We start from the raw sequence: 12638 nt of genomic DNA, 5'->3' as shown, positions 1-12638 counted from the left end.
ATACCGGTGCATACAATCCTTCATAATCATGCAGATTATAACCTATAAACAATTATTAAGTGATTTACAATTCAAATCCTAATCCATGTAATTGCAGAAAAGCAGTTTATATTCTAGCAATTTAAATCCGAGCAAAAATTTAGTTAATTGTAGAAAAGATTTAAATTTGTCAACCATTAATATCCAGAGCATGCATATAACACATTTATTAAACAGATAACCCTAACATGCATTTAGAATCAACATATAAGTTCATGTTAATCCACTGGATTCACAAAGTTTAGCCTAAGCAACTAAGTCTCCTTCCGTCTGTTAATCGTATACAATGTACATAACCTTTCTACAATTTGTTCTGTTAATTCAAAGGCAAGCTTTGATCAATCAAGGATCCTATTAGCACTTAAAATTAGCTTCTTAGTCACACTAAAAAGTCCCAGAATTTTTAGACATAGTTCAGACCCTTGAAATTCCAAACAGCTCGCTAAAATTCAACTTCAGAACAAAGTTTGAGAGAGAGTCTGCTCTACTTTTGAAAGAGCATGCTCTTGGAATTCCTAGAGCCACCTCTAAGGAGGGTAGAGCTGGCTCTACCTCTCCTAGAGCCGGCTCTTTGATGGGGGAGCCGGCTCTTTGTATTCCAGAGCCAGCTCTCTCCTTCTCCTCGAGCCTCCTTCAACCTCTGTTGCTCCTACAACTTTCTGCATTGTTTCCAGCCATTCACAACCTATCTAGTTGGTTTTAAACTGATCCTAAGAGTTCCATCTAAGTCCAGTATCATTCCCAAGATGTGTTTACAGCAGTTAAATACAAAAACAGAGGCTACAGATTCATCAGATTTTTCATGCTTCAAGAAACAAATAAATCACAGACACGCACAAACTATAACTGAATAAATTTTCACACATACAGAACATTGATATACCATCAAATATACATAAGAAACTCAGTTAATTCTTAATTAAATCCTAGAGGCCACCTAGGTGCACAGAACACAAGCAAAGGGAAAAAGAAGGAAAAGAACTTGCCTTTGAGCTTCAGACTTGAAACTCTAAATTCTCAGCTTCTATGGTGATATGTTTGTGTCCTAAACTGCAAGTCTGCTTTCCAGTAACTTGGTTCAACCCAGAGACACCTCCTATCTTCCTATGTTCTCCCTCTGTACCTCACAGTTTCTGTGTCTTTCACAGAACTCAATTCATGTCTCCGAGTTAACTGCTATGAATCTAAAAAAACCCTAAGCTTACCGCACGTAATATATTTATAAGCTTAACTCTGAACCCTGATCCTTGTAACCTTAAAGCCAGAGCCCATCTCGGCCCATAAACCAACCTAGGATATATACCTACGTCGGCCACCCATGTGAATTGCAAACCTAAATTCACGTAGAGAACAGAAAAACTAAATTCCCTTAAATTTAAATTTCCATTAAATAAAAATGATTAAACAATTAAATAAACACAATTAAATAAAAAAAATTAAATAAACAATTACCAAAAATAATTAATTAAGTAACATGACTAATTAAACAAATAAACCTTAATTAAATAAAACTATTACGCAAATAAGCAAATAAAATGCAAATAAACCATAAATTAAATTCCAGGAATAGCCTTTTAAAATTAGGGGTATTACACTAGTGGTTGTGGAATCTATGCACGTCGTATTTGATGAATCACCATTACCCCCTCTTAGGTGCTCATTGGATGATAATGAAGATGTGATTGAGATTGAAAAGAACATTGAAAATCTTGATTTAAATGGTTCATCTATTGAAGATCACTCCAAAGATGTTCCAAAAGATAGTCACTCTCATGAAGATACTCTTCCTAAGGCTTGGAAGCAAGTGTCTAATCATCCAATAAATCAAATTTTTGGCAATCCATCTAAAAGAGTAAGCACTAGATCTCAAATAAGTAATGTTTGCAACTATGTAGCCTTTGTTTCCCAACTTGAACCAAAGAATATTCTTAAAGTCGAAAATGATGAATCTTGGATCTTGGCCATGCAAGAAGAACTTAATGAATTTGAAAGAAATGAAGTTTGGCATTTGGTTCCAAGACTTAAAGATAAAACTGTCATTGGTACATAGTGGGTGTTTAGAAATAAAAAGGATGAATCGGGAACAATTGTGAGAAATAAGGCAAGGCTTGTTGCCCAAGGTTATAATCAAGAAGAAGGAATTGATTATGAGGAAACCTTTGCCCCCGTAGCTCGATTTGAAGCTATAAGAATGCTCCTTGCATTTGCATCTCATAAAAACTTTAAGTTATATCAAATGGATGTAAAAAGTGCTTTCTTAAATGACTTCATTTAAGAAGAAGTGTATGTTAAACAACCACCTGGCTTTGAAAGCTATAATTGTCCAAACCATGTTTTCAAATTGACAAAAGCATTGTATGGTTTGAAACAAGCTCCAAGAGCTTGGTATGAAGACTAAGTGGTTTTTTACTTGCTAATGGATTCATTCGAGGATTCATTCGAGGAAAAATTGACAATACTCTTTTCACTAAAACCATTGATTGCAACTTGTTGGTCATTCAAATTTATGTTGATGATATTATCTTTGGATCAACCAATAGTGTATTATGTGAAAAGTTTGCCTCTACTATGCAAAATGAATTTGAAATGAGTATGATGGGTGAACTAACCTTCTTCTTAGGGTTGCAAATCAAACAAACACTTGATGGTATTTTTGTTTGCCAATCTAAGTATGTTAAGGATTTGCTAAAGAAATTTGGCTTAGAGGAAGTCAAACATGCCATTACTCCAATGAGCTCATCTTTGAAACTTGACAAAGATGAAAAGGGCATTAATGTGGATATTAAAAAATATATAGGTATGATTGGTAGTCTCTTATATTTAACCGCAAGTAGACCGGACATCATGTTTAGTGTATGCTTATGTGCTCGTTTTCAATCTTGCCCTAAAGAATCTCATCTATGTGCCGTTAAACGCATCTTTCGCTATTTAAGTTATACTGCATTCTTAGGTCTTTGGTATCCTAGACATACATCATTTAAACTTGTTGGTTACTCGGATGCTGACTTTGGAGGATGCAAAGTTGACAAAAAAAGCACTATCGGGACTTGTCACTTCATTGGACAATTACTGGTATCTTGGTCCTGTAAGAAACAAAACTCTGTAGCTTTATCAACGGCGGAAGCCAAGTATATTGCAACCGGTAGTTGTTGTGCTCAAACGCTTTACATTAAGCAACAACTTGAGGACTTTGGACTTCATTTTGATCATGTTCCTATAATGTGTGATAATACAAGTGCAATTTGTATTTCAAAAAATCCGATTCAACATTCTAGGACAAAGCATATAGAAATTAGGTACCACTTTCTTAGGGATCATGTCTCTAAGGGCGACATTGAACTTATGTTTGTCAATACGGAGAAACAATTGGCTGATATTTTTACAAAACCACTCCAAGAAGATAGGTTTTGTTTACTTAGAAGGGAAATTGGAATGTGCTCAGAAGAAGAAATACAGCAGTAAAGCAAAGCAGCAGCAGAGCCAGCTCCATTCGGAAAAAGAGTCGTCTCTTTGAAGAAAAAGAGCCGTCTCTACACAAGGAAGAGCAGTCTCCACAGATGATATCAAATTGCTTGCTCTCGAGATCTCAAAAATTTTAAGAAAAAGCCTGCTCTATAAAAACAAGAGCCGGCTCCCCAACCTGCATACAAATTGGAATAGGAAGAGCCGTCTCTAGAAAAAGGTAGAGTCGGCTCCTTCAGTGCTATTTTTTTTCCAACTCTCGGGATCTCCTCTGCAGACAATTAAGCCTGCTCAACAAAAAGGAAGAGCTAGCTCCTAAAATGCCTTAAACATCTAACTCTCGGCATCTCTGAAAAGCCTAAAAGAGCCGGCTCTAAAAATTTATTGAGCCGTCTCCAAAAAAATGTTTTGAGCCGTCTCTAAATTCTTCCTTGAGCCAGCTGTTTTATTTTTTTTTCTTTTCTTGGCAAGGAGCCGGCTCTAAAATTTCTAAGAGCTGGCTCTATCATTTTTTTAAGAGCCGGCTGCCAATGGACAAAGAGCCGGCTCAACAATCTAAGAGCCGGATCCATTAAAATTCCAAGAGCCGGCTCCATTTCCTGAATATAGGCACACACGAATTCATCTTTACACTGTTGGATGTTAGATTTATATACATCTATTCACTATTGGGCATAAACTCATCCACTTCCAGAAAGCATCTCGGCAAGGGCATTCTTCATTCTCCTCCAGTTTCTTCACAAGTAAGTGAATTTCCATCTAATTCTTTCCACATTTCATAAATTCATTGCCTTTTAATTATATTTTCAGTCATTAATTTTTAATTTCATCCTTTAAATCCATCATTCCATGAATCCCTTAACTACCGTAGTTTTTCTCTTCCATATGAAATTTGTTTGTTTATGGTCTGTAAATTCAAAATTTATTTCACAAGCTTCCATTTGTCCTTTAATCAATTTGTTGATCCATTATATTTAGATCAAATCTTGAGTTATTGTATAAATTTTGGTATCAATCCCATTTTTTATTTGAATTTATTTTTGAATAAATTTGAAACATGTGATGACTATGGTTCATTTGGGTAGTACATTTCAAAATTCTGTCGAATTTCTACTCTTAAGATGAATTTATATATTTCAATCCCTAGAGCATGTTATATAAATTTTTTTTTTTGGGTTTATCAAGCAAACATTTTAAGTTTTTTCCATGCACTGACTTGTCAAAATTCCATATGCTTCCATTTAAGTTTAAATTTGAATCATCTATTATGATTCCATTTTGGTTCTTCATGTCTAGACAAATTTTTTTTTACACTCAAAATTCTAACTGAATGAGCATTTTAAAACTGGGCCTTTTCATTGGTTCAATTTGTTTTATTAATTCTAATATTAATCTTCAGTCTAAACTTATTTGAGATTTGAATTTTTCATTGTCTTTTAAATTGGATTTTTATTCAGAGAATTCCTCTGTAATTTCAGTTTAATTTCTAGAAATGTTCATGGCTTCATCCTCACGTAGAAAGAATCCTTCTCGTGGACAAAAATGGTCTACTCAACATAATGATAAATCAGGCCCTAGTGAACCAAATCCTCCTCCACTTCAAATCTCTGCCACCATGCTATATAAAAACCCCACATACAAAAGCATATATGACAAATTCTTTCAGCATCGAAAAGTGGCCACAACAATGGTGGTCTGATACGATTTGCAATGATCTTCATCTCAACACCTATAGATTATTTGATGCAATTGGCCTTGGATCATTTTTTGGGATGAATGAAGGATATTATCCAAAATCAGTAAAGTTATTCTACACTCATCTTGAAGAAATGCCTGGAGAAGAAAAACTTAACTGCTATGTGGCTGGAATATATTTTCACCTTGATACAGACAGCATTGCTCGAATCCTTCACCTTCCCCCTATGGATGGAATTCAATTCTATTCTCATTTCAACTGGTTTAAAGGACAAGGTTTTGATAAACTCGTGGCTATTCGGCAAACGAGTTATGATTCCAATGTAACCAATACCAAAGAGGTCAACACCAAGCAATTAACTATGGAAGCCCGGTTGATTCACAAGATCATCATGTACTCTATTCTTCCCAAATCCGGCAGTCGATCCAAAGTTTCCCACATGGACGTCTTTCTTATTTGGTGTGTCTTAAATGGCAAGCACTTTGATCTTGCATACATCATATTTCATCACCTTCTTACATGCAAAAGAAAGAAAAAGGTCTCTCTATATTATGCCATGGTTCTCACTCACATATTTATGGCTAAGAAAGTTCCGCTTGATAGTCGTGAAGCAGTCAAACCAGGGCCAAGACACATTCTCACTGCCTCAAATCTTGCGTCAATGGGGCTAAAAAGGGATTCCAATGGAGTGTGGTTTTATCCTAGGCAGCGCAGGTTCGAAGAGGCTAGAGCTAGAGGAGAAGAGGTTGAGGATGTTGATGATGGGGATGAAGACAAACATGAAAGTGATGACGATGATGAATATGAGGAAGTTCCAGTTGAAAATCGTACCAATTGTGCTCTCTTGTTAGAAATTCTCAAAGGCACTCGTCAAAACCAAGCCACTCTTGAAAAACAACAAACTCAACTTGACGAAATGCACATGGCAATCGCTCATTTTAATGAGGATTTTGCAGAATTTTGAAACCAATATGGACCTTCTTCTCCTTAGAACAGTTTTTCTCCATTTCAAACCTACTACTTTGTGTGCACTTATTAGCTTTATTTGCTTTAGAGAAGTATTTTTTTGTGTTTTATAAACTATGCTCTTATCTGTCATATAGTAGTCTTCTTAAAAAAGTCTCTTTCTGTTATCTATAAAATGCCATATTTGCTCATCTTTTGCCCTTTAATTCATTCTTCTCTGATATTTCCTGAAATGGCAAGTTATTTTTCTTTATTTATTCATTTAGTCTCCCATTTTTTTTTAGATGACAAAAGGGGAGAAAGATGTGTTATTATGCTGATGTGCTATGTGTCTATTCTATTGCTTTTTAAATATCTTGATAGATGCATATTGATAGGGGAGACTTCTCAAAATGTCTTTGAAATTTAACTGCTTTCAAATTGTCTAAAATAATTGTTATAGAATCAAGCATGATATGATTTTCAAAATATGCTTATTGATAGGGGGAGCATTCCTTCTAATGCAACTCCATGTTGACTGTAAACACATCAATGTTTTGTCATCATCAAAAATGGGGAGATTGTTGGCCTAAGGATTTTATCTAAAGGTCAATCTTATATTTTGATTATTACAAACCATTAATGATGTTTATGTTCTAATATTTTCATTGAGTGATGTATAGTTGATCAATCATTCAATCCTCAATGATGAGCTAGAAGTTCCATTTCAAGCATTCCAAACACTCAAGCAATGGATTCAAGGAAGCATCAAAGTGCAAGAAATTAAAGAAGAACTTGGACTTCAAAGATCATTCAAGCTTTTCAGCAAATCTTCATCAAGCCTAAACGATCATGGTCAAGAAATGAAGAAAATGGTAGATAGGATGGTGAGAGCTTAAGGTTTAATGTCAAAGTTCAGTTGAATATATTTTGAAGCTCAAAATTACAATTCATGCATATTATTCTCATTTCATTTTTCAAAGAACATAAAATCAGCTTATTAGGTTTTTGAACACATTCACACATAAGTCTCACATCATACTGGAATTCATTTTAAGTCTCTTACTGAAAGTAGAGAAGGCTCTACAAAAAATTAGAGAAGGCTCAGGAGAGTAGAGAAGGCTCTACAAAAAAATTAGAGAAGGCTCATGAAAGTAGAGAAGGCTTTACAAAAGTAGAGAAGGCTCTACAAAACTATAGAAGGCTCAGAAAATTAGAGCAGGCTCTATTTCAAATAGAGACGGCTCTCAAAGCTATTTTTCAACAAAAAATGAAGTTTCCATCCAAAGAGCAGGCTCCCAAAATGGAGAGCCGACTCTCAAGGCTAGGGAGCCGCCTCCTCTTGTTTACAAGAGCTGGCTCCTTCTAGGGTTTTGATCTACAACGGAAACTTTTTCATTTATTGTTTTCCAACCACCTACAACAGCTATATTGACCATTGTTTATCTATAAATACAGAGGTTGGTCTGCATCATAAAATACACCATTACAGAGAGCATTCTACCATTCTTGAAAAGTATAAAAGAAGCATTCGTTGAGCTTTCATTCCCTCTGCTTTCATTTCCTCTCTTACATTTCATTCTACTGTAGTAATTCTGAGCTTCATATATATATTCATCTTTACTATAGTCGTGATCAGAATTGTGTACTTCTATCTTTGAGAGATTTATTGTGTAATTCATTTCTATTCTAAATTATTGTAAAAGGGTTGGTGTGACCCAAAAGAAAGCCTAGGAGAAGGGTGTTCTCTTAGCAAGGAAGAGAAGCAAGGTCTTGCTTCAATTGAAGGTTTGCTCTCCACCATTAAGGAGAAGCTCTAGTGAATTTGGGAAGTCTCAAGGGGGACCTTGAGCCGAGGAGTAGGAGTTTCCGAATCTCGCTAAATCGCCGAGTCATAGTTTGCAATCTCTCATCTCTATCTCTCTTATACTTGTGCCATACACTGCTTGAATATTTCAATTTCTCTGTGCTTAATAGTTTGTTAGATTTAATATTTTTTAAATTGCAAAAATTGGCCCTTGACTCTATTCACCCCCCTCTAGAGTTAATTAATGACTAACAAAAAGTATTATTTTGAGGTGTATCAATTTGTAAAGCATGGCTTTGTAATATAACTACATGTTTTGACTCTACTTTGTTGTATATATAAATTAAATGTAAAGATCATGTATTACCTTGTATTGGAATGGGAGAAAGGAGTTGTTTGTATAATAACGTTGATGTTCATAATTACAAATGGTAACTTATCATTTTTTTTGCAGTGTTTTAGGACTGGTTAGAGTTGATTTGCAAAGTTCCCCATAGACCATTACACAATTGCAAGTTCATAGCATTTCCAGTACCAGGACCAACCCGTGGAGCCATTTCGGCCAGCTGAAATGTCTGTTTCGGCCAACCAATTCTTCCAGTAGCCTCAACTACTGTAGAGACCACAACCGGTCCACCGATTGGCCACTTCGACTGACCGGTTCAGGAGGGGTTTGCTTCGGCCGACCGAAGCATCACTTTGGTCGAACAAATTGATGTTGCTTAGTCTTTTTTGCTCCTTGTTTCGGTATTAACCATCTAGAACCTTATGATGTTTATTAGAATTCCTTGTAAAGCATAATTTTGACCTAAGAATGATGTTTTGACCTTAGACATGACATGATGGACTTAAGTGACCTCGGGTTCGGGTAAGGACCCGATTAGTGGTTCGGACCCACGGGTTCGGGTCGTTACAGGTTGACTCACAAAATGACCAAAATGCCCTCACATGCCCACTAACATGAAAAAACCCACATATACCCTCACCTATACACCAAATAACATGTATAACATGTACATGAATCCAGAAAATAAATTTGAACAAAAAAATTGCAGGTGTGAGGCCCGCACGGGACCTCCCGACCCGAAAATCCTAAAAATGCTAAAATGCACCAAAATACATTTCTAAGAGTTCTAACTCTAAGAAATGCCCCAAATGACCACCGAAGTCCTCATGGCACACTAATCGATGCACAGCATGCAAAACGATGCATAAAAAAATTAACGAAATTGAAAAAAAAAATTTGGAAAAATCCGAGACGTCACAAAATGTGTACCCACTTTTTACCCATTATTGACCAACTCACTTAAATTTAGGTACCCAAATAATTTAATAATAGTGGATGAATTTGAGCGATTTAATGGATTTGGGCTTAAATTGCCACCTCTAATAATATATAACAATGGAGACATCAACTGGTTAGACTGGAATTTTCAACTAGAACTGAGAAGCTAACAATGTGGTTCTCATTTCATGTGAACTTTTAAACTCATCAATCAAAATTTATCTAAAAGAAACACAGGAGATTAATAATAGAGGCAATATTGTTCTTCACATCATGATTAAAAGAGTTTATCTGAGATTTTATTAATCACACACAAAACATAGCTGCTGAGAGGTATATTGTTAGATTATTATAATGTTCTATAAATATAGTATACCCTTAAGCACCACCTCAGTGATGATCAGAGTGGACTGATATATCTTTATTTTCCTTGCACCTGCAGATTTATGTGGTGGAATTGTCTTTTCTAACTTTTATCAAAGCTTTACCACCAACACTGGGATCAATCCTCCCATTTGAGAGAGGGTTCTTCTTCTTCCAACAATTATCATCTCTAAAAATGGCAACAGCACAAAAACAGTCACCCAAGCAAGCATTTCTGCAAAAACCTTCAGTCACCGGTTGGTAGTACTCGTAATCAGACAGTGGCCAGTCAGTGTTGGGCATGTCCATGAAGCCAAAAAGATTTGTTTCCTGCGATCCTTTATCGCAACTTTGTGGAGCAAAGTTTGGCTGGCATGAACTCAAAGGATCATTAGTATCAATGAAAGTGTAACCAGATGGGCACTCACATTTTGGCCTCTGATCATTTCCTAGTATGCAATAACTGTTGAATCCACAAGCCCCACTACCTGTATCTTGCACAATACTTGTGCATATATCTGAAGGTATGAAGGACAAAATGGACCATTCCATGGGCCTCTCACCATTTGAGCCTGCAGACTTTGGGTAGACATAATGCCTGAACACTCCATCGAATTCAAGAACTGCGCGCTGATAGAATTGATCGGTTGAAGATGCGATTGAAGATATTAATTCAAGTATTTTTCCATCCCTTGATGCGAGGTAGATGTAGCCAGATTGGTTGAAGACCACTTGAAAGCCACTGCCTCTAGTTCTGGTTGACCAATATGCAGAATTGTTTGAATCCAGAGGGAAATTGGTGGTGTAAAGCATGAGATCTCCATCGGTTTGTAGCATGAATCCGAATCTCCCATTTGAGTAGTCTGTTTTGGAGAAGCTAGCAATGAGTCTGCTGCCTAAATTCAATCTCTGCGTCGGTAATATTGTGTCTGTTGGCTCGTCAAAACTCTGCCACAAAGTCACAGAGTCGCTGCTTGACAGCACAAAGTTCCCACTGTCAAGAATTGCTCCATTGGAAGCTCTGGTCTTGCCTAAATTAGCAGACCATGTCTCATTGCCTTTAGGGTCACTGAGAACGAACCTGCCATCCTTTGTAAGTTGAATTTTGGATCCTTCTTGAGCTAAATTGTTGCGATTGGCTGACCAAATTATGGTTTTCTCAGGCACTTTGTTGAACCAGATAGCCAGTAAGAAACCCCCGGTTCCAATTCGTTGGAAGCCGAAGGCAAAGTCACCGGAAGGGGATGGCCACGAAGAGTTATCGTCAGTGGCAGTGAGTGATGAGCCCAAATTTATGTTTTTGTTAGTTTGAGCAATGGTGAGATGTGACAACAAAAGTAGGATACAAAAGATAAGGTTTGGTACAGAAAAGGCCATGGTGTAAAGAAATATATATCCCTCTAGAAGAAGGCAACACTAAATTCTTTGCGCTATTGTGTCTGGCTAATAGCAGAAACTTGGACATCTTCATATATAGACTATGAGGAAGAAGTAGCATTTGTTGCAGATAATTAATCTCTATCATTTTCATTGAATAAATCAATACAGTGACTTTTTATTTTTATTTTATTTTTTTATATATATTTAGGAAGAATTCAAATTATTGTCGTTTAAGTGCCCCGAGTGTTCTTCTGTTTATGATATCAAACAAATGTCTTGATTGACGGAGTAATGGAATTGTGGAATTTCATACAGCGAGATTATCACGAAGATAAAAATCAACATTTTGAGTGTAATTGTTGACCTTTTAGACAGGAGGTATATATATGATTTTGAATCTGTGGAAAAAAGAAGAGAAAATTTAGAATCTCTCAAAGGTGTAATGATTCTAGAAGTGTGGAAATTGGATGCTTTTTTGGTCAAATATATTGTTAATTGTGGAAGTTTCTCAAAAATATTCTTTCCATCTGCCATTTTTTTCTCTTGCCATTTCCATCTGCCATTTTTACATGCTTCTTCAAATCTCCATTCTAATCGAGAATGTATTATAAAATTATTAATGCCAAAATGAATATTTAATTTGTAGAAATTTCAATCAAGTTTTTGCTCCAATGTGCTCTGCATTGGTCAAAGTTCGCCTAACTGGAAAACAATAAATAATTTCACTTCTAAGGTTAGGAACACAAATATTATTGAAAAATATTTTCATATGCTTTTTTAGTCATATGAAGTTGATCCCAATCAAATACAACTTCTTCATTAAAATTCCATAATTTATAAAACTGTTAGTAAGATGATGAGGCCAAAAAAACATGGTCATTTGAAGGAGCACAATCAAAGAGGATAGCATTGTTGTTATTGGAAGATCAAACATGTGCACCTCTCTTTACACCTGCCTATGACTCAGCATGAAACAAATTGTAATTAAAAACTAGGATATGAAAAAAATAATTTAAAAAAAAAAAAAAAATGAAGCATAAAAAAGAAAATTGCTGATAGAGTCATTCATGAAACAACTAATTCTAATTTCTATCTCTAATATTTTCTCACACATAGTTTGAAGTATAAAAAATAAAAAAATAAAAATAAAAAAAAAATAAATGAAAGAAAGAAAGAAAGAAAGAAGAAGAAGAAGAAGTGCGGGGGAGTTAAAAGTTAAAGCAAAAATATTGTATTGATTGAAGCCTCCTTCCTATCCAACACACACACACACACAAAAAGGAACTGCAAAAATATGTGAAGATAGAGATTTTAGTTCTCTCTCATCTTGAGATCTCTAACAAATGCCATCAGCACTACTTGTTCTGCTTAGGATTTGAAGAGCTCGGAGGCCGCTTCCGAAGACTAGCATCCAAAGATCCCTCAGGCTCTTCCTTCGTTGACTTAGCAGGAAGTGAATTTACAGAGATTAGCAATCTTCTTGATTGACTCCTTTGAAGAGTTTTTCCTCTGCTGGGGAGAGAGATTAGAGAACACACAAGCAAATGGATGAAAATCAAGGAAAAAAGAACCATAAATGGTCTCTGACAGTTTTTCATTGCAGTGTTTGTTTGGAAAGAAAATGGAACTAGAGATGGGACATTGATGCAAAGTTGGAGATG

The 12638-nt window shown here is 35.7% G+C and overlaps 1 protein-coding gene across 1 annotated transcript; it reads right to left on the bottom strand.

Moving 5' to 3' along the window:
* Positions 1 to 9420: 9420 nt before the first annotated feature.
* On the bottom strand, positions 9421 to 11052 carry LOC132314836 (G-type lectin S-receptor-like serine/threonine-protein kinase LECRK3). The gene has a single exon (XM_059813640.1). The coding sequence runs from the start codon at positions 10972 to 10974 to the stop codon at positions 9679 to 9681; it is 1296 nt and encodes a 431-aa protein (XP_059669623.1). The 5' UTR covers positions 10975 to 11052; the 3' UTR covers positions 9421 to 9678.
* Positions 11053 to 12638: the final 1586 nt, after the last annotated feature.

This window comes from Cornus florida, unplaced genomic scaffold (genome assembly GCF_030987335.1).
Source record: "Cornus florida cultivar Cherokee Brave unplaced genomic scaffold, ASM3098733v1 CherokeeBrave_3.0.0_Hap2_Chr06, whole genome shotgun sequence".
Classification (NCBI taxonomy): Eukaryota; Viridiplantae; Streptophyta; class Magnoliopsida; order Cornales; family Cornaceae; genus Cornus; species Cornus florida.
This window is presented reverse-complemented; position numbering and strand designations above follow the sequence as displayed.

Coding starts and splice junctions, on each gene's coding strand:
- LOC132314836 (XM_059813640.1), bottom strand. CDS start 10,974: ATGGCCTTTTCTGTACCAAACCTTATCTTTTGTATCCTACTTTTGTTG.